The sequence below is a fragment of the Nicotiana tabacum genome, chromosome 13, assembly GCF_000715075.1.
Source record: "Nicotiana tabacum cultivar K326 chromosome 13, ASM71507v2, whole genome shotgun sequence".
In the NCBI taxonomy this organism is placed as follows: Eukaryota; Viridiplantae; Streptophyta; class Magnoliopsida; order Solanales; family Solanaceae; genus Nicotiana; species Nicotiana tabacum.
This window is the reverse complement of record NC_134092.1, coordinates 106,653,685-106,677,252: the sequence shown is the minus strand read 5'-3', so window position 1 is coordinate 106,677,252 and position 23,568 is coordinate 106,653,685. Positions and strand designations below refer to the sequence as shown.

Below are 23,568 nucleotides of genomic sequence, written 5' to 3'. Positions count from 1 at the left end.
ATAGTGATAGATAATTCAAAGACTTATTTGTAACATGAAACGGATTCTTATACTTAACAAAAAAACTACCAATCAAACTAAATGATTTCTCCATTCAACCTATACTACTTTCCAAATGAAACTCAACCATTCTTGGTGTACATATATATATATATATATATATATATATATATATATATATATATATATATATATATATATATATATATATATATATATGTATGTATATATATAATTTGAAATAGCTACTTCTATAGTCTGTTTGGTTCGATTTTTTCCGATTATTTTTTGATTAAAACCAAAATCAAACTAAATTTGATCGGTTTTTAAAATTCAAAATCAAAACCAAACCAAACCAAAAAGTATCGTTTTTTTCGTCTGTTTAATTTAATTTTTGATTTAGTTTGATTTTTTAAATTTTTATGAACACCCCGATCCTGCGTAACAAAGCCAAAGCGTCTCCAAAGTAGGTAAAAATTATTTGAAAGAAGGTAATAGATTCTTGATCTAATAAAACATGAAAAACAAATTCACCGTACAAAGGAAATAAATAAGTTTGGTGACATAATATATGAAATCAGTGGGAATTAGTCATGTTTTACAAGTTCAAGGTGAAATCAAAGTACACTTTCCAAGAAAGAAGTGTCAACAAAAGTTGCTAGAGATTCGCTTCCCCCCTTTTTAAAAAACTCAAGTTGTGTTATTAATTGAATGAATTCCTTCCCTATCTACGTTCCATGCATCTCAATTCTCAACTGAAGTACCAAAAAAGGACCCAAAAAGAGGCTAATTTAGGAGCTCGATCTCCATTCGTCATTTCGTCCATTTAGCTTTAAGATCTGTAGACAATCTCTTTGACGGATTTTATTAAAAAAGAGAAAAGCATGGACCTCAGTCAATTTTAGGAAGCCACTCGTCAGTCATGACACTATCTACCAACTTGATATTGACAACCTTATCCACTTTTTTTCTCGTGGAACAATATCCTTTTCGTGAAAGTAAAGAGGGGACGAATTGAAGGAATACAATTGACAGTGTAAGAGAGGTTAGACTAAGAGCCCGTTTGGACATAATAAAAAGTAGTTTACTTTTTTTCGAAAAATTTTCATATTTTTCAGAAATCAGTATTTGGTCATAAAATTTTCAATTTTCACTTTAAAATAAATTTTGAAATTTTTCGAGAATTGAAAAAACTCCAAAAAACTATTTCTCAAAATTTTCACTCAAATCACTCACAAAATTTCAAAACAACCCAAAATAATATTTATGTTCAAACACAACTCTAATTTTCAAATATTATTTTTATTTTAAAAAAGTTTTTCACCCTTTTTTAGAATTTTACAATTCTTATGTCCAAACGCCCACTTAATATATTCGCCAGAGTCTCGTTATAACACTGGTAGGGATGGCATGTGGGGCGGGCCCGGTCCTAAGCGGTCCCGGATTTTGCGGGTTTCTTGTTGGAACCGGTCCGGGACCGGAACCACGAACTAGCGGTCCCGTGTGTAAGTGGGCCGGTCCCGGACCTAAGCGGGCCCAAACGGTCCTAAGCGGGCCCAAAAGGGCCCAACGGATACTATATATTTTTAAAATTATTTTTATACAAGTTAAAGAAAAAAAATGGTAATAAAAATATCTAAGGCAATTCCTAGTAAATTATATTATAAAATTGTCACCTAAATTTTTTAATTCAAATTTAAAGACAAAAATATTGTAAAGAGATATTCAAAGCAATGAGACAAAAATATTGTAAAGAGATATTCAAAGCAATGCGTTATAATATATATACTATACTATACTATATATACATCTTAAGATATATAAGCTATATTCGATTTACTATATATACATCTTAAGATTTATACATTAATATTCGATTTATATACTATATATACATCTTAAGATATATATATATATATATACTATGTATATATAGTATAGTATATATATATCTTAAGATGTATATATAGTATAGTATATATATAAGCTATATTCGATATATATATTTATATACTATCGAATATGGCTTAAGATATATATATATATATATATATATATATATATATATATATATACTATATATACATCTTACTATATTAAGATGTATATATAGTATATCGTAAGATGTATACTATCGAATATGGCTTATATACTATGTATATAGTAAGATGTATATATATAATATAGTATAGTATAGTATATACTATATTATACTATATGTATAGCTTAAGATATATAAAAAGACAAAAATATTGTAAAGAGATATTCAAAGCAATGCGTTATATTTTTATTATAGCATTAAAAAATCATGGCAATATCTTTCTTAGTCTTCCTCTCCCATATGGAATGAGCACAACAAGGTGCTAATACCACCATTGAGAAGAAAAAGAAACTAATCAAGATGTGCCAAAATACAAGTTACATATTAATTTACATGGTATCTCTTACAAATTTTATAAATCCTTCAAGGTCCGGAGGAATTTCCGTTGGTGGTGGCGGAAATGAAGCTTGGTCATCACCGCTTTCAGGCGAAATATCATCCTCCGCAAGTTCAGCTAGCATTTCTTCATAAGCTTCGTCTACCTCTGGTTGTGATTCAGCAAGTCCAAAATTTCTTCTTTCCGAACGGATCCAATCTCTGAAAAGTACTGATTTTTCCAAGCTCTCCCTCATAGACGCTCTATAATCACCGAGTTGAAGTCTTGCTTGACTGAAAACGCTCTCTGATGCCACTGTTGAATCTTTAATAGTTAAAATATCTCGGGCCATCCTTGAATGAATCGGAAAGTATTTTTCTTTGTCCTTCCACCATTCCAAAATATTAAAGGAGCCGTCGGGATTCACTTCCTCAATTCCCTGTGACAAATAAATTTCAAGCTCATTTAGTTGTGAAAAATCACTAGTACTGGAACTTTGAGAACCCCTGAACCCTACCCAAGCACTAAGTGCTATTACTCCCGCAGTTCTTTTAGATGATTGAGAACTAGAAGAAGAAGGAGTTGGAACATTTGGTCTAGCATGATCTAATACAATTTGATAAGCATTATAAATAATTTGAACATTTATTTTAATTGAGGCTATTGCGTCCGCAAGTTTAGACAACTCCTCATCTCCAAGTGCTAAACCATTATAAACAGTTTCATACTAAAATTGAGGACCTCTTAATTTCATAGTAGGATTTAACAATGCAACAACACCATAAATAGGGGGAATAGGGGGGAAAATTTAAAAAAAAATTCTCATGGAATCAATAGCAAGTTGATAAATTTCCCCACCTTCTGAAAAATGATCAAACAAATTTGCAAGTTCTGCAATATAAACTAAATAGTTAGAAATAGTAGGATAATATTGCCCAGAAAATTCATTTGTAGCAATATGAAATTTTTCTAAAAAATCTACAAGCATTTTAACATTAGCCCAATCTGCATTTGTAAGGTGCTCACCATAATCACTTACATGAGCATTAAACGTTAAGTTTATGGGGTTTCTATATTCATATGCAACAACTAAACTTTCATACATGTAATTCCATCTAGTTGGACAAGGTTTAGGAACCTTTCTTTCTCTTAGTCCAAATTCATCGCATCTTTTAAAATATTCTCTAAGTCTACTTCTACGGTTTGAATAAAAAAGCCAATTAAGAGCCATATAAGCCTTTTCAATTTCAACATTTAAAATTCGCATACCATCACCCACAATTAAATGGTAAATATGACAAATACATCTAACATGAAAAATGTTACTAAATGCAGGACTTAGTGTAGTGGTAAGCAAGGCTACAACATTTGTGTTACTAGTAGCATTATCCATTGAAACTGACATTATTTTATCACTAATGCAAAAATATCTACAAATATCCGTAATCGTGCTAGAAATAAACAGCCCTGTGTGACGTGAATTAATTATTCTATAAGCAATAATGCGCTTTTATATTATCCAATACTCATTAATCCAATGACTGGTAACAGTAAGGTATATCACAGTCATTACCACTTCTACCAATATCAGTTGTAATAGCAACACGATAATTTATATGAGTAAATAAATAGCGCAAATATTGTTCATATTCATGTTTATATTTATAAATATCACTCTTTACGGTTGTGCGAGGAAAACCTTTATAAGTAGGATTATAAACTTTTCTAATATAATGCACAAAGTGAGGGTTAGAAGAAAAACTATAGGGTAAGCACATAACAGTAATCAATTTTGCCAATTCTTCCCGATCTTTTTTTGGATCATAATATAAAATACCACCGGTAACGGTGTTAATTTTCGGTTAAAATTAATTTGACCCGGTACTAAGGTCAGCCTGACTAGGTGCACTTGTCCCCTCGGCCAAAGCTTTCATACGAAAATATCTAGCTTTATCTTGAGGGTATAGCAATATGTGTCTAGTCAAACTTCTCGTCCCCCCTGACTTCCAACATATTTAAAAACTAATTCTTTGCCACAAGTTTTACACTTAGCCCTATTTTTTCTCTTAGTTGAGTAAAAAATGGCCAAACAAGAGATGTTTCTGCCCGTTTAGAAGGTTGTCTAGAAAAAGTAGGGGCAGTAACAGCAGGGTCAGACGGGGGATCATTTGGATTATTATTAGTTGGGTTAACTTTAGGAGCATGACTAGTGGGTGTATCGTCATCCGGTTGCGTTTCATCAAAATCTATTTCTTTATCACTATTTTCATCAATAGTTGGATTACCATAAAGAACATTCATATATTCATGGTTTAATTGTTCACCGGGTGCAATATTATGGCAAAATTGACTCTCGGTAAATTGTAATAAATTATTATCGCTATCAAGAATAAGAGGTGTAGGACAGGTAACAGGTTTGGGTCGGAGAGCCGGGGAAAGTGGAGGAGGAACATATTGGCCACTAGATTCACCACTCTTGAATTTTCTCTTATTTTTACTAAACATTTTTTTAAGGACTAAGTCATCTTAATTAATCAAGCAAAGTAAATAAAACAAACAAAACTATAATATTAAAACTTAAGAGTTAGAACGAGTTTACCGAATTGACGAACAACTTGTTGAAAAATAATTATCGTTGAAGACTTGAAAACTTCAATTCACCAACTTCACAATTTTGCACAAATTGTAACAATTAAGTAAGCAATTATAGAAGAATATTAGAGAGATATTGATGATTTTGTGAGAAAAATGAAAGAATGAGGGGGTATTTATAGTTGAAAATAGGGAAAAAGTTTAATTATAAAAAGTTTGGGGTTAAAACAAAATTTGGGGGGTTAAATGGCTATTTTGTAAATAGCCAACGACTATTTTAGCAGACCAAACGGCTAGTTTTTAAATGGCCAAACGGTAAATCTTTTTTTTTTTAAATTATCCGTTGGGCCCGTTTAGGACCGTTTATGACCGCTTGAACTGGCCTACTTCTCAGTCGGTCCCGGTCCCAAACGGTCCCGGTCCGCGGGCCTCACCTATGAGACCGACCCACTACCCGGCCCACCACCCCACGGTCCCGGTCCTATCCGGTTAGGACCGTTTAGGCCCACCGCCCATGTGGGCTTGCGGTCCTGGGCCGGTCCCGGTCCTAACCGGCCCACATGCCACCATTAAACACTGGTTAAGATTAAGGGGGTATAAATGAAATCGCAAACTGCACCAACCCGATAATTCGAGTCAAATCGAGAGGAAAAAATTCGACTATGGCTTGGTTTGATTTGGTTTGATCTTGGAAAAAAAATAACCGACCATATTTGGTTTGATTTGGTTTTAACCAAAAAAGATCAAACCGAAACCAAACCAATAATCCTAGCTTGAACTTATAATTTTGGATGCTCCAATAAGTTTTATAGTCCATAAATATTAGTAACTCGATAATCCTAAACCAAAATCAAATCAATACTAATGCTAATAAACGACATTCAATTCAATTATACTATGAATGAAAATAATGTTGGATATCTATTTTTTAGTTTTTTCATGGTTTAGATAAAATGCATAACTTATTTTTTTTAGTGTTTAGTCATATAAATAATAGTACTTATTAGTCGTACTTATTCAGAAAATTATTAGTAATTTTAAATTATGTTTATTTTTATTATGGCTTATTAATAATATTTATTTATGTAATTTTATTATCTTTATTGTTGAATATTTTAGTATAATGCCATGAATCATCTCATATTTATGTTATTTTATTGAAAAATACCTTATATAGTTTTGTCTTACTAGGATTAAAAGAAAATATTTGGAGCACAAACTCTATGTTTTGGAGCACAAAAAAAATTGACTTTTATTGGTTTGGTTTTGTCTTTATATTTAATAACCTCATACAATTGGTTTGGTTTGGTAATTAAAAAATTCGAACCAACTCGATCTATCTACACCCCTAGTTAAGATCATATGGAACTGCCAACACCTACTTTTTATTTTTAAGATAAGCATTTTTCAACTTCTCTGAAAAATCTTATACCAATCAACGACTAATTGTTAGTTGTGTGATGTTAGGCATATTTTCATATGTTTTAATATTAATTTACTTGCACTTTTTGTTTAACCAAAAAATAGATTTCTCAATTAAAATCTATATTTAGGAGAAAACGGGTAATTGATAACCAAGTTTTACTTCACTTCTACAATAACCTTTTAGAAAAATAACAAAAGTAATAGAGAAAATTATCAAAGAGAAGTAAGGAATGAAGCAACAATCAATCTCTAAAATCAAGGCTGGAAACTTTGATTTAGCAGAGTATAATAAAATATATTTCAGTCATAATCATAATCTATCATTACAAATGAAATTCTTTATCCTTATATAGGAGCGTACAATCATAACGGTTTTCACACTTAACTTGGATTCATTATGAGCATTAATTGCATTGATTGCCCATTATCATGGATAACTGAAACTGACATATTTATGGCTATAGATCCCTTATAACTGCTCTGATTCCCCTTCTTTATTTACTTATGGTTCGTGTATCTTCCCCTATTTTTAACCTTTATTCATTTCGCTCACGCCTCTTATTTGACAACTGGCATGCCCGGTTCTCTTCTCTGTACTGTCTCGTGGGTGTTTCTCCCATACCTTCCTTGTATTCTTAATTCCATTAATTGAGTGTGCCACTTGTCGCTATACCGTTGTTCCACGCGTCATGTTTCATTAGCTTGCTAATATTCCACGTGTAATGCCTTTTTTTCATTAATACACTTTTACTGTCTTTTGGTTATATTTGATATTAAATATGCCCAACTTAATTAAATTATGAAATTTTATACTTATTTGGGTGTTAATAAATAATGTAGGTACATTGGCAAAGAAATAGTCATCGAAACAGTCAAAGAAGTCATTGTGATATGGAAAGATAATGGGTGATTATGGTGTAATGATAGGAGAGAATTAAAGGCCGGCATGAGACAACAAAAGAAAATAATAGCCTGTTTGGCCAAGTTTATTTTTGGGCCAAAAGTTCTTCTTTTTTTTTTCTTTCCAAAAGTACTTTTGGCCAAAAATTGAGGTGTTTGGCCAAGTTTTTGGAAGGAAAAAAAGTATTTTTGAGGAGAAGCAGAAATAGTTTTTGAGAAGCAGAAAAAAATAGTTTCTCTCCAAAAACACTTTTTTGAGAAGTACTTTTGACAAAAATACACTTATAAGCAGTTTTTAAAAGATTGGTCAAATACTAATTACTGTTCAAAAGTGCATTTCAAATTAATTAATCAAACACAAACTGTTTCTCACCAAAAATATTTTTTAAAAAATAATTCTCAAAATAATATGATTTTAGAAGTTTGGTCAAACAGGCTATAAGTCAAGGATAGCAAAGTAATGTTGAAGCAGCAAACAACATCAGACGAATGGAAAAGAAAAGTTAGGCAATAAGCCAAAATTGAAAACGAAACAAGTGGGGAGCAGCAGGCGGCGCGAGGCTATTACCTGGCGTTAAGCTTCGCGATGAGAGGTCCAGCATCGGATTCGTCGCGCGTTCTCCTTCTTTTTCTTTTTTTTTGACTTGATTATTTCGTCTATTTTATCCTACACCTATAAATAGTCCTAAAACATAATTTTTATATAATTTTTGATCAAGGGAGAACACAGAATCACCGTGGAGGGCGAATTTCATCTTTCTTCTATCAAACTTAGTAATTTTTATGTTTATTTGTATTGTTTTATTACCATGTCTATGTGAAGCTAAACTTCACGTTCTAGGATTATGGTTCTTTCATAACTATTGTTATTCAAATATTGATTTTGATTTCTTGATTTATCGTATTAGTTTATTTATTCGATCTTGCCGTTAATTATTTGATTGCTTGATCACCAATTGAATATTATCTACAAATTTAGAATTGAATTCGAAAGTGAAATTCTAGATTGCATATAGGATTGAGTGGAACAAATTATTGAAACCGGACATCGGAGAATGGATTCGCGGTTAGAATAAACATATGCTAATTGCCTTGCTTGATTATTATACGGAAATTATAAATGCATTGTTGTTGATTCTAACTCCATAGACATATGGGCGTTGGGTTAGTTTGAATAGGCGAGTAAGAACTCGATAGATTCTTATGAGCAATATTAACCCCATCAACGAATAAACCAGATAAATTAACTAGTTAATTTATTTGAAGAATACAATAGGATTGTTAGATAGTTCATGACCCTAGATCGTTTTCGTTGCATTGATAACATAAAACTGTGTTTTTCCTTTGTTCATAGTTCATTATTTGTTTTTCTTTATTTCAATTAGTCTAGAGTCACATACTCTTAGGATTAATTCTTGTTTAGATAATTAGGATAATCTAATTTTTAGTTAATAGTTGATAACAAGTTCTCGTGATTTCGACACTCTATCTTATCACTTTATTACTTGACGACCGTGTATACTTGCGTGTGCGTTTGGCCGCAATATTGTGACTCAATCCCAATTTAATTAGGTAGATATTTAATAGGCGTTTGCACATAGAAATTAAAATTTTAAAAAAAGTAATATTTGGAGTTAAGTTGAAAAATTGTATTTGGAATTTGAAATTATGTTTGGACATGTGTGCGTCAAGCCGACGGAAGTGGGATTGGCATGAGGGTTGAATCACAGGCCATCCCCAAGAGGGGCAGTTTCAAGTACCTTGAGTTGGTTATTCGGTTATTCAGAGGTGATCAGACAGGACATGACGTGACTTCAAATTACCGAGGACATGACTTTAGACATGAATTTGTGGAGGTCGAGCATTAAGGTTGTAGGTTAGGAGGTAGTTGTGCATATTTTTACGGCGCTCCAGAGTGAGGCTAGTCTGTTAGGACTTAGTCTTAGACTGCTAGTGGTTAATATTGAGTTTACACTACTCTTTTGTTCCTCTTAGTGCCAGGCTTTATTTACTGGTTATTGTTTTGCTTTTCATCTATTTTCGATTTTTGTGATGCTGCTATTTTTTTCTCTATGGTTTTTATTAATAGTACTAATATATTGCCTCTTTTTGTTTTCTTGAGCCGATGATATATCAGAAACAACCTCTCTACCCCCTCGAGGTAGGGGTAAGGTCTGTATACACACTACTATCCCCAAACCTCACTAGTGGGATTTCACTAGGTCGTGTTGTTGTTTGGACATGCATTTCACTTGAAAAATGTTGCAGTTTTGTGAGTGGGGAAACAAAAAAAGTGATTTTTTGAAAAATTTATTTTCAAAATATTTACAAAAACTTGTAAAATTTCATGAACAAACACGTTTTTTTTAAAAATATTCGAAAAATAAATAAATATATATAGACAAACGGGTCCTTAATTTTCTTTGTATAATCCAAAGGTTTCGTATCTTGAACATTTTTGCACTGGTGTCGTTTTAACGATGTACCATAATCTTTAACATCAGTTTACATCTAAAGCCAATTATACTTTGTGAAGACACTGTAATAACAAGAACAAGTAAATTCCATTATATTTAAATAACTATACGAATAAAGTACAACAGGATCCGCCAGATCAGAAGGTTGCGTGTTCGATTCACGTCGGGTTCAATTCCCCCGATCCAAGATCGGATCCATCCATTTTCCGTTTTCGCCCATTAAAGGGTAATATCGTCATTTACTGCACATCATCCCTTCTCTCCGAACTCAAAGTTCCGAAAACTTCCACTACTTCTCTGCAATATCTGCTCACTTGCTCTCTCCATTTTTCACCATTATCTCCCTAACCCCCTACCCACATAAAAGTACCCCCAATCCAATGCACAGTCAATTTCCACTTCAATTACAGCAATAGAAAATACCAACAATGACCCTCCCATTTTCTTATTCCGGGTCGGTTCAATTTCCCTCCTTAACTACTACTACACCAACATTTCAACAACCCAGATTGACTCACAATCCATGGCTAAATTTCACTTACAAGAGACCCGTTTTCTATCTTATCCGTTGTGTGTCGACCCGACCCGGGAGGAAGTCGGGTACCACGAGTACCAGGGGGTCATCCGAGGCACAGGAGCTGGTGACTTTGCTTATGAGGAATTTCAGTGATAAAAAGCCATTAGTGAGCACTCTGAACAAGTATGTTAAGTTTGTGAGGACTGAACACTGTTTCTTGCTCTTTGAAGAACTTGGCAAAACTGATAATTGGCTTCAATGCCTTGAGGTTAGCGCCTTCATTTACGTTAGACTTTGCATTTCCATTTTTTAAGTGTTAACCTTGTATATCTATATAGGGATAAGTGTGAGATTGAAAACCCCCCTACTCTCTTATTTTTTTAATAAATGATGGTGGTGTCTGAGCTAGTTTGCGTGTAGACCGGGTACCTGCTAGCTACCACCCGCACAAGTATTAGGTAACTTTGCCCTCCAAGGCTTAGGCATGGAAAGAGATCACCTAGTGTATTTTGTATTTTTGCTTCCCTTGAGATTTGAGATTTAAACCTGAGACATCCAATTTCATTGACCATTAAACCACACTGTTGGATGCTAGAACCCCTTGTCTTAAGGGACCCGTAACAAATTATTCAATATTGGAATGAGATAGGCTGAATAGAACAGAATGAATACAGAGGGTTTTTATGACCTACCTGAATTAGTTTGCGGTTGAGATGTAGTTGATTGATTGGTATTTTGGAATTGACTAATGAATGTGTCTTGATCAAGCTATTTGGATTTCTCTACCATTGGCAATATGGAGAGATAGGTTAGTGTGTTGCATACGATCTCTGAGCTTGGTGCAAAGGTTTATGTGTTTCGAAGACATCAATGGACTAGAACATCTAATATCATGTGCAAATTCAAAAGGTTCATGACATTAAAACTGTTGTGTAGAGGTTGAGGAAATGCTATCACCGAGTGGTTTAGGTTCGAATTTCCATTTATGGGTTTGTGTTCAACTTTTATGTTGGAGTTTTCTTGGGTGTGTAGAAGGTGCTGGTTTCTGTCATATGTTTTTACGGCTTATACTGGAAAAAGAATATAGGTAACTAGAGAATTTTGTCTGAATGCCTATCCTTTTCTTTAATTATCAACGCAGAATGCCTTTTTTGACTGACTTATCTGAAGTAGAATTAGTTCACAGAGGCAGTTGTTTCACTTATAGATCTAATATATATAGGTTTTCAGATGGATGCAAAAACAACGGTGGTATATAGCGGATAATGGGGTTTACTCAAAGTTGATATCAGTAATGGGGAAGAAAGGGCAGATCAGAATGGCAATGTGGCTGTTCTCCGAGATGCGTAATAGTGGGTGTCGGCCAGATACCTCAGTGTACAACGCAGTCATTTCAGCCCATCTCCACTCCCGAGACAAATCCAAGGCCTTGGCAAAGGCTATGGGTTACTTTGAGAAGATGAAGGGAATGGAGCGTTGTAATCCAAGTATTGTTACCTACAACATTCTTTTGAGAGCTTTTGCTCAGGCAAAAAATGTTGAACAGGTAGATGCTCTGATGAAAGATCTTGAGGAGAGCATAGTCACTCCTGATATATTCACATTTAATGGTCTGATGGATGCCTATGGGAAAAATGGGATGATCAAGGAAATGGAGCATGTTCTCTCTCGAATGAAGAGTAATGAGCTGAAACCAGATATTATTACTTTTAACATATTGATTGATTCATATGGGAAGAAGCAGGAATTTCAGAAGATGGAACAAGTTTTTAAAAGCTTGCTTCGATCCAAGGAAAAACCTACTATTCCCACATTTAACTCAATGATAACAAACTATGGAAAAGCACGACTCAGAGAGAAAGCAGAGTTAGTTCTTGAGAAGTTGATTGACTTAGGTTATAGGCCAAGTTACATCACATATGAGTGCCTCATTATGATGTATGGGCATTGCGACTGTGTTGCGAAAGCAAGAGAACTATTTGATAGGGTGGTAGAATCTGAAAAGGAGAAGAAGGTTTCAACACTGAATTCAATGCTTGATACTTATTGCATGAATGGTTTACCTGTTGAAGCCCACGCGCTCTTTGAGAGTATTCATTCAGCCAAAACTTTCCCTATAGACTCCTCAACCTATAAACTTCTATATAAGGCGTACACTAAAGCCGATATGAAGGAGCTAGTACAAAAATTGCTGACTTGTATGGACAAAGATGGGATCATCCCCAACAAAAAGTTCTTTCTTGATGCTTTGGGGGCCTTTGGGACTGGACCTTTAAGCCAAAAGGCAGCTGGTGATAATAAAGGATTGAACAGGCAGAGGGGTCGTAAGTGAAAAGAAAGAGTGGGTTGGAGTTAGAAAGCTGGTTGAAGCACTCGTCTCTCAGACAATGATGAGGTTTCTTCGCAAGACACATTGAGTGGCTCAGTAATCATCTATGGAACGGCAAGGACTGTTTTTGTCTCCCTGGTATCTTTCTTGCTATTTCTTGGACTATAGATATTATTATGTCTTTTGCATATCTTAATAATTTCTTTTGATGTGTTTCGTCAAATATTTTATTATCATATATGGATCACTTTGTAAGAACTAAAAGGTGCATATGCATTTGAATGTCAACGAGCATTTTCAAGCTAAGTTGCTCCGACATGGCAGTTTATGTGCCGCACTCGTGTTGACACGACACTAGTATGGGTGTGGGTATGGGATCCGTACCGGATCTTGTCAAATAATTTGGGTACTTTGACCACGACAGACGGAAAATTCGAGATGAGATACAATTTGATTCACGAAAATCAGAACCAAAACTAGGGTAAATTTGAAGAAAATAGCATACTTTATCTAGGAAATCAATCCTTCACTTATCTACAACTTGAGAATAAAAAAGAAATCCACAATTTACAAACTATACGTAAGTATAACACAAAAGTTATCATAATTTAGAGATGTTCTTATATTTTTTTTAAAATTATTTTCAGCCGGATCCCCGCACCTGTATCCGTATCCCCGAATCTTAGAATTTACATCTCGAAGGATCCGACCTCTAGATCCGCACCCGTATCGGACACCCGTGTCCGAGCAACTTAGTTTTCAAGTAGTGCAGTTAAGCTTGCATGATCTGTTCTCTTCAGAAAGTCACAAAAGGAAAAGAAAAAAAAAGAAGTAAAAATCATCGCGAACCAAATTGTTAATCCTGATCCAGGCTGCTTATGCACTTTAAGAACAATTTCGAGAATTTGTGATCTTGGACTTTCAAGGAATCAATACATTGATTTGACTCCACCAACAGCTAAATAAATTGTTTGTAAGTAGCAGTGAGGCATTGTGAAAACGAGAGGTGCTAGTGAGTTTCCATTTCCGAACAATCTCATTCTTTTGCCCTTATATAGGCGGTGTGAGGGTCAGCTTGCGGGCACCTTGACTGTTCCAGGTACCTGCTATCTCCGCCAACACAAGTACCGGGTTACTTTGCCCACCAAAGCATAGGTCAATGGGAAGGAACTACCTACCATTCTTGTCTCTGCTAGGATTTGAACCTTGGTCTCGAAAGCTTCACCCACTTTATTGACTACTAGGCCACGCCCTTGGATGCATTATCTGTTTTCCTAGTTATCAAGTTAGAATTTTATAGAATATGTTGCTTAAAGTATTCCTGGAGGAGACTAGATCACCTACATTTGCATATGAATGCTATTCTTGAATTCCGGAAAGAGGTTCTAGATATTATTAGCATATTTTGAGGTAGTATACTTAATTCCTCCCTAACCAGCCTTCTTTCCTTTGAAGTGAAAACTAACAAGAACATTAACCTGTAAGTCTAAAAATTTGCTGTGCTGTGATCGTCCATTGTCTACATTTTTTTTAACAGCAAAAGATGAGATAGATTTGATTAACAATCCAAACAAAAAAAAAAGAAAGATGAGATAAATTTGACGTGAATTATTTCCCTTCCACTGTAAAATCCCTTTTCCTTTCTCTTATTTTCTATTGGTTAAAGCAAACACAAAGTTTATTACTCCTATAAATAGTCTAGTAGTTTGCTTGGTATTCATAGATATCCCATATTGAAGAAACTAGTGATGTCAGAGTGCTTATTTTATGATACTTAATCCTTTTCATTTCTTGTCACATGTTCAAGATAAAACATGAAACATTCAAATCGTGAACCTCATTACCTATTCCTTCAGAGAAAGTGATGCTTGATGTTGTACCAAGAGGGTGTCTCTTGCAAATAGTTGTAGTCATTGCACTAGCCTTGAAGTTTTCCTGTTTGCATCTGTAGATTCTCTTTCTCTTTCTCTTTTTCAGCAATGTTATTCTGTTGCAAACAATTAGAAAGAGAGATATGACATCTCCAGTTCAATTCTTTTACCATTTGTTTGTCTCATCAATTGTACAAATTTCCTTTGTCCCTGCTCTTGAAACTTTTGAAGGGTCGTTTGTTTGCAAATGGCGAAGGGGGATAATAATAATAAAGAAAATGAAGAACTGAAAGAAGACACAAGCCCACATTGAAAATGTGTCCATTAGAGATTAAAGTTGTTTGATGGAAAATGTGCTGCAGAAATTTTAGAAATATCGTTCTATAAATTTCTGAACAAGGAGAGTACTCGTTGACTTTCTTCATCGAACTTGGGTAATTAGAAAAAGAACTCACATGCACCAACGCACAAAGGCTAGAATTTTAACTTTATGTGTTTTAAATTTTAATTGGGTTTTAAATTTAATATTTATATATATAATTTAAAAAAAAAAATTACAAATACAATGTTTAAGCAAAAATAAGTGGATTCGATTGAACCCATACTTACTTCTAGCTCCGCCCCTGCACCAACTTAATTTTTTTTTTGCTTATCACCAACTCGCGGACTTGGTCGATTAAAAATGAGATATTTTAACCTCTTTCTTGACCAATTGTCTTTGAATTGGAAATAATCTAAGAAAATTGAAACATGTTATAAAATCTTGAATTATGGTGGATGTCCATAACCACCAAAGGAGTAATGCTCACTACTCTTCTCCATTATCTCCACAACTTTCACTACTATAATACTCATGGAGTTACGATTGTAACTCCATGATCTTCCTCCATGATCTCAAATGCTTAATGACATATTCAATGACATATTTCTTCATTTTTCATGCCTATATAAAGACCTTGTAATAGATGAAAAGATCACACAATTGAAGAAGAAATAAGAATCTCTCCTCTCTTTCTCTCTATATCTCTTAGCTTGTTTTTTCCTTGTTATATATTGTTACTTTGAGCTATATTTCATAACACGTTATCAACGCGAATGACTCATTTCATAATCTTCTATCAAGATTATGTGGTAGGTGTTCTTTAACTTCCATGGCGTTGGCCAATACCAATTTGGCGGCAAAGTAACTTTATTCTAATTTTTCTTCATAATGGTAAGCGTTTATACATTCATACCACTGCACAAATATCTACTTTTATGTATCTAACATGAAGTTTCTCTTCGTAAAATTTTAGTCCTAAGTATTAGTAAGGAACATAAATATTGCCTAAACCAAACCCAAAGTGAAAATTTAAGAAGCTGAGATGTACGAGATCTCTGTTGTCTAGGGAGTAAATTTCACCATTCATTCTAATATTAAATTACTTTGTGATTAAAGGTTAATATAATATATATTACACTATAATATAATTATAGTTTTGCAGAGAAATGAATTTGTTATATAATCAAGTACGACCATACGTAAGATTTTTTTGCCTTCATTCATCATTGTGGTGTTTTTATGAGTTTGTGCATGTTATACAGAAATATATGACATCTTTGAGAATGTTTATTAATAGTACATAAAGCTAATGATTAAAAAAAAAGATGGCTTAGCACCGAACTATAGCAGTATCTTTGATCTCTTCCTACATATTTTGAATCTTGAAGCATGAGATTTATTTTTGTTTGTTTGATGTGGAGTTAGACTTGCATTTATAAGGATGATCATGGTATTAAAATAATTAACAAATTAGAGAGGTACTATGACTATCAAAATTACTACTATAATTGAAGGTGTATTACGACTCTATGTTTACATGATTTTAAAATTATAAATACGATTTACCCCCAGAATCTATTTTCAATTAAAACTGTATCGAAAGAACATCACCCCGATACATACATTTGAAAATATTCTTTATATTTTCTGTCTTAAATTAGCCCCTGCAGTAGCAATATCCTAAAATTGATTCAAGAGATATTATGACATTCAGTTATGGTCCATTTGAACTCCAATAGAATTTACAACAAATATTCTGACCATAAGAGTTATTATATTCTATATGTATTGTTGAAACTTAATTCACTTATGCATATAATCATGAATGGTAATATTTTATGGTCCCAGTTTACTTTGACAGATTATGATATTTATTGAGGATAAGACATCATATTCAAGTCCTGATGCTCCATGATGATAAGAGTTGTGTTTGAGTCCCAATTCATTATGGCCTAACATGCCTTTATATTGGTAATGCATTGGGTTTGAGTCCCAATGTACCATATTGATGGTATAATGAAGACTAAAGAAAAATAATATATTTTTCATGAAAAGGCATGAAGTGCGTCCCACTTGATTTGCTCCATTATATTCTTAAAGTGAATGTAGTAGCGGTGCATAATAAGTCTAAATAAAGACAAGTGGTTGACCAATGAACGTGGGCGTTCCAAAGAACAAAATAATAATAGTCATCACTATGATTATAAAAGAAGAACAATAAGGGTTCTCAAAATAGTCCTTCAAAAGGTGAAGACAATGTTTACCATCAAATTGGTATGAAAAAAATAATAAAGCACGTCGCTATGACTATACTCTATTCTTTGAAGAGAATGTGACTTGTGATGAACATTGGGAATGCAGACACATTCATGAAGGTGAATGTGGCAAGATGTGATAAAAGTAATGAATAAAGGCATGCAATGCATGATTGGATGAATATCATACAACTCACAACTCACCTCTAAGGGAGGTTTGAGTGAAATAAAGAGAATAAATATTATTGTGTGATTACATGAATATGTCATTGGTTGCGTACATGTGATACGCCAAAAATATTTTGGCATGCCTTATAAAAGTTATTAAAGACAAAATTAAAGCAAGAAATGATTTTGCTTATGATGATTTGACCATGACAATTATTATTATATGATTTTCTCCGTAAAGGAGATATTCACCATATGGATGGTGTCACAAAAGATCTTATAGTACAAAATCAATTAAGAGCTCCAGAAAAGCTAATTTGTACTACCCGGATGGGTAAAATTGTTCATGACATTAATATTGTAGTAAGTCTCAAAAGAAACTTTTTGAGTTTCAAATGTAGAAGCCAAAGTGGTTGGCATATTGAGACTATAAATGAAAGGAAGATTGAATATCTTCAAATTACTATAATCATACTAGGTAAATATAAAAGGTTACCCTACTTTTCTTCTATTTGTACTACACAAGTATAAGCATGATGATGAAATCACATGCCACAAGTAAACTAGAGGTTAACTGAAATAAATATTAGTTGGCATGACCGGTTGGCCATCCCGATTCAATTATGATGCAAAAATTAATTGAGAATTCACATTGGTATATATTGAAGAAATAGAAGATTCTTCAAAAATTCTCTTGTGCTGCGTATTCTCATGATATACCAGTTAAGGTTGGGATTGAATCATTTGATTTCTGTAACGAACAAAAGGGTGATAAATATATGGGCCCAATCACCTACCATGTGGACCATTTACTATTATATGATTTTAATAGATGCATCTATTGTATGGTCACATGTGCATTTGTTATCAACTTGCAGTTTGACTTTTGCAAGGTTGCTTATTCAAATTATTAGAGCACAATTCTAGAATATAAATTATGGTGATTTATCTTGATAATGCTGGTTTAAATCTAAGTTGGTTTAGCAGAAATTGTATGCCTCCAATTATAGCTAAACCATTAGTTATGAGAACAAAACTTCCAAAACGAAATTTGGTATGAGATGTATTATTTAATATACAACAACACTTGTACGCATCTAGCCAAGTTATGAAAATTTCTCCCTATCACAATTGGTTCAGGGTTAGGAACCAAATAATTTTTATCTAGAAATATGGATGTGCTATATGATTTAATAATGCCACCACAATGCACAAAGATGGGTTCCCAAAGAAGGTTGGTAAATGTATTGGTGATCTCAACATTAGGGGGAGAAAATGGGTAGCTGAGAAAGTGATACGTGGAATGGGTTATTATTAATACATATAGATCCTCGTACAAGAAAATATGAACTTTAAGTTCAAGTGATAATTCATTTACAAATTATTGGCAGCCGCATTTGCTGACCCAAAGCTAAATGTCATATTTCAGTTGCTAATACTCCAAATAGAATAAAGTCCATGAGGGACAGAGTCTATGGCACGCAAGAAGCGTAACAGACAAATCGGTTCCAAAGATAAAACTCATTGAAGAAGGAGAAACAAATGATAAAGATGGTCATACTAAAGGAGGCAAATGTTGTAAAGCCCCGTGAATTTTCTTAATTAATTCGAGTTAATTTGTTAAATATGAGATATATGGTTATTCGAATAGAATAAGGTTATTCGAATAGAATAAGGTTATTGGAATGCTTAGGGATAATTTCAATAGTTAATCATTTATTTAGTGGATGTTACAAGGTCAACAAATGTATTTGGAGCATATCAAGTTTCTATGTCAGAAGGGCCGAAATTATAAGAACTCAATGGTATGTAGCCGAAATTATAAGAACTCAATGGTATGTAGCTAAGACAAGAGTGGGTTGCTCTAGTGGTGAGCACCCTCCACTTCCAACCAAGATGTTGTGAGTTCGAGTCACCCCAATAGTAAGGTGGGGAGTTCTTGGAGGGAGAGAGTCGAGGGTCTATCAAAACCAGTCTCTCTACCCCAGGGTAGGGGTAAGGTCTGCGTACACACTACCCTCCCCAGACCCCACTAGTGGGATTATACTGGATTGTTATTGTTGTTGTTCAATGGTATGTAGCTAACTTTGAAGAATTTGAATTTAATTAGAAAACAAGGATTTTAAAATCCTAGCCTCTTGATGGAAACGGAAAAAAAGGATTTAGAAAAAAGTAAAAAGGTTGTTGTCTAACAAAGGGACAAAGGGAAAAAAGAGATTAATTATTAAAGACAAAAGCAACATGTAAAGTAGGGGAATGGAATAAACAAAGTTGAAAACCAAAATATTATTTTAGTGATGGACGCTGCACTTGATGCGTCGCATCTCCATCGCGTCCGAAATAAGTTGGAACCCAATGTGAGGCAGTGAACTTGTCCCATAGCGCCAAAGTTGGCGTCCGCTCAGGTTGAAGGAGCTAGGACGTACGCGATGAAGCACGCGACGTGTCCCATGCGGCATCCGAATTTTGAAGCCTTTTAAAGGCAATTACGGGAGGAGATTGGTCTTTTATTTTGGGGCTTTGTCTTTGAAGACATAGAGAGAGAAAATATCTACCTACCATTAATACACCTTTAAGGTAAGAATTTAATTCTTTCTTGGTAGATTTAGTTCATTAATTACATCTCTTAACTCTTCAACTACATGGAAATTATAGATTTCTGAAGAAAATCTCAAAAACACTTTAAGAACTCAAATCATGGAAATTCTAGGGTTTAACAAAGAGGTAATACCTTCATTCAAAACTTGGGTATTATACTCCATGGACGTAATAGAGTATATTTATGAAGTTAGATTTGTATTTAAACATCTATTCATAAATCCCTAGAAGCTATTCTTGAAATTGAAGAGTTGGTTGGTAGGGATGATGAATAGTGTTGAGTCTTGTTTGAATGATATTATTTTGAGTTTCTAGTAGAACGACTAGATCCCATAACAAGTGTAATGAATGAGTTGGAGTTAAAATTTAATAATTTATCTTCATATGATGAAATGATGATTTTTTCTATACTTATGAAATTTGGACTTAAGTGTTAAACCTTTAGTTGGCTCGGCTGGTATTGTTGTAACGCGTTATTAAACTATGTGAGTCTGTATATGTAGATTGTGACTCGTGGGTATTATTGGATCATTTGGGGTAAGGTTGGAAGCAATTTGAGGTACGTTGAAACTTATTACCCTCAGAGCTTTTCTTCAAACTCATATCGAAACACGATTTAATTAGGTTTCTAAATGTGAGTCCTAGCTTGTGGGGACGAGCGAGCTGGGATTGTACCATTTCTTGTATCATACAAGATTTAAGTGCTATGAATATTATTTTCTTGAAATATTATTCAAATTGTTAAAACAAAAATGAGGAATAACACTTGTAGTATTTTTGAAATGGAAAAACATGAGTTGTGAAATATCTTAAATTTAACTATTCTCAAATAGTTGATTTGACTATGAACGTTGTCATTGATAAATGCAAAGGTTTTGGGAGTTACTTAAGTTCACCGAGATTGACCTTGGATACCTTTCCTCATTAGGTCATGAAACTACACGTGCCAGTGTAAGCGTAGAACCTACCTTACGGTTGGGAACTACGACAGAGTACTTCCCATTAGGGGGTACTATTGTGCTACTTTATTAGCACGACTGAGTCGATTCGTGCGGCACAACGATGAGATGACATGAGCAAGTAGGGTATATGATACTTGCCGCTAGGTACATAACCTAGTTGACCTTCTTTCGTGTCGGCGATAGTATAATGCTCCCGGTAAATGAAAAATCTAATATGAATTGCAAAGATTAGTGGTAAAGGAAGACTTTGAAATATTTTTTACCATATTATTATTATTTTTTTTCAAAATCGTTAATTGATATGAAGGCTTATTTATTGATATCAATTGTTAATGCATATCTTGTATCTTCTTAAATCTTGTCCTATTTTCTTTTGGGAAACAGTTCATGGTTTGTACTATGCATGTAGAGTTTAGGCCTTTCAGCCACATTTCTATTTCTATTTTCAGGGACTAGACCTGAACAGCTTGGGCCGCATGGATAGGGCAGCTCTACATCTCCCGTTGACGTTATTTGGTGAGACTCCACACTAGTATTCATGGAGAACTTTATTATATTACTATTCTTTTTAACCACTAGGTTATACCTTGGTTGACTATTCCATTCCGTGTCATAGAGATTCCATAGACAATAGTAGTATTCATTTTGGGTTGTAATCCTATGGTTACTTATATGGCATGCATGAATCAAACTCTCTTTTATCTTTATGAAGCTTTTACTTCAAAGGAAAAATATTTACCTAAAGACATTATTCATGTTTTGTCATATATCTTAAAATGATTGTAATTGAAGAGGCTTTCACATCCTCCTATTAGGCATGTGTATAAATCTATGGGATGGTTCACGAGTCTGGTAGAGTACCGGGTGCCGGTCACGTAGTTTTAGGGTGTGCCAAACTTGGTATTAAAGCCCTAGGTTTCTAATTCGAGTCGTAGAAAGTCTATGAAATCGTGTCTGGTAGAGTTCTCCTTATTGGTGTGTTGTGCACCACACTTATAGCGAGATGGCTGTATGGACATTATAAGAATACTTCACTCTTTCTTCTTATTCTAGAATCGTGCAATAGAGCTAAGAAATATTTCCTAACTCGTACGCTATATGAATTGGCAGAAGATGGTGAACACGTGTGGCAGTAATATGAACTGGGAAGCTGCTCCTATACCCGATGCGGATTTGGGAGTGGTACCCGCTAGACCTAGGGTCCGACCTCCGAAGGCTGCAAGATCACAGACTGTTCCAGTTCCAATGGCTCCAAGGGTGGTCCAGGAGCTCGAGGAATAAGTTGATGAGGCACCTGCTCCACCTCCAGAACCAAATCACTTGGAGAAGACCCTCACTGATATTAGGAAGGCTATGGATACTTTTGCTGACCTCATGGCTATGCAGACCCAACATAACCTTCAAGTGGGTATTCAAGCACTCCAACAAAGAGGGATGAGAGCACAAATGGTTGAGGACATGGCGCAATTGGCCATGAAATTCGTGAAACTTGAGCCACCAATTTTTACCGGTATAGATCCTACTGCAGACCCGTAGGACTTCTTGGAGGAAGTTGAGAAAGCTATTACTTTGCTGGAAGTCAAAGACTATCGGGTGGTTCGATTGGAAGCCTACCATTTGAAAGACATTGCTGACCTCTAGTTCAAGGGGGTAGAGAAAAGTCAATCGGAGGATGCACCTACCATGGTTTGAGCGGAGTTTAAGAAGATCTTCATTAGGAAGTGGTTACCACCGGGAGTGAGAGCCGCCCTTGCAATATTGTTTGAGACCTTAAAGCAAGATACTATGACCGTTCTAGAGTATAGCATCAAATTTGAGAAGTTATCCCGTTATGCTCCCCACCTCATCCCCACCGAGGATGAGAAAATTGATCGCTTTGCTCGTGGCTTGATTTCGAGCATCAGAAAAGATACGGCTAGTGGGAGAAGAAACGTCACATTTACTGAATTTGTGGATTTAGCAATAGATCTTGAGAGGATTCATCAAGAGGAGAGGGAAAATAGGGAGCAGAACAAAAAGGCCAGGACTTTTGGCACGTTTAGTGTAGGGCCTAATTCGGGCAAGGGGTAGAGCAGCAAAGGGCCATCTGGCCCACCGTAGTCTAGGATGCAGACAACTTCTAGTAGCCCTCCATTGGCATAGAATACCGGACAGGGACGCCAGTCTAGGACCGTTCAAAGTGACCATCGTACTGCACAACATGCTCAAAGTAGTGTGGGTTCTGTAACGACCAGGCCAGTCATTTTGAAAGTAATAGCCCCGATCCCCTATTTACTGTTTCCCTCGTACCTTTTTCTGCTTATGTGACTTGCTGGGAGGTTTTAATTTTGGTTTCAGAGTGTTTTGGGACACTTAGTCCCTAAAACGGAAGCTTAAGTCTTAAGATTTTGACAGTAGTCGGAACTATGTGAAGATGACTCCGGAATGGAGTTTTGTCGGTTCCGTTAGTTCCGTTGGGTGATTTTGGACTTAGGAGTGTGTCCGGATTGTGTTTTGGAAATCCGTAGCTCATTTAAGCTTGAAATGGCGAAAGTCGATTTTTTGGAGTTTTGGACCGGTAGTGAAAAATTTGATATTGGGGTGAATTCCGATTCCGGAAGTTGTAGCAGGTTCGTAATGTTTAATATGACTTGTGTGCAAAATTTGGGGTCAATCGGACGTTGTTTGATAGGTTTCGGCATTGGTTGTAGAATTTTGAAGTTCTTTAAGTTTGAATTGGAGGGTAATTCGTGATT

At 34.7% G+C, this 23,568-nt stretch overlaps 1 protein-coding gene across 3 annotated transcripts; it reads left to right on the top strand.

The window, feature by feature from the left end:
* Positions 1-9,966: 9,966 nt before the first annotated feature.
* LOC107767475 (pentatricopeptide repeat-containing protein PPR5 homolog, chloroplastic) lies at positions 9,967-14,713 on the top strand. Of its 3 annotated transcripts, none has more exons than XR_012698130.1 (3): positions 9,967-10,596; positions 11,551-12,795; positions 14,465-14,713. XR_012698130.1 is itself a non-coding variant. In XM_075228282.1 (2 exons), the coding sequence occupies exons 1-2, from the start codon at positions 10,240-10,242 to the stop codon at positions 12,658-12,660; spliced, it is 1,467 nt and encodes a 488-aa protein (XP_075084383.1). In that variant the 5' UTR covers positions 9,967-10,239; the 3' UTR covers positions 12,661-14,713. The 3 variants fall into 3 exon arrangements, 1 of the variants encoding a protein (XP_075084383.1); XR_012698129.1 differs by having other exon boundaries at positions 14,413-14,713; XM_075228282.1 differs by having other exon boundaries at positions 11,551-14,713.
* The last annotated feature ends 8,855 nt before the right edge of the window (positions 14,714-23,568 follow it).

What these genes read in the sequence shown, in the direction of transcription:
- LOC107767475 (XM_075228282.1), top strand. Translation starts at nt 10,240, where the DNA reads ATGACCCTCCCATTTTCTTATTCCGGGTCGGTTCAATTTCCCTCCTTA. An exon ending in ATTGGCTTCAATGCCTTGAG is followed by an intron (nt 10,597 to 11,550) that starts GTTAGCGCCTTC and finishes TAATATATATAG; the next exon opens with GTTTTCAGATGGATGCAAAA.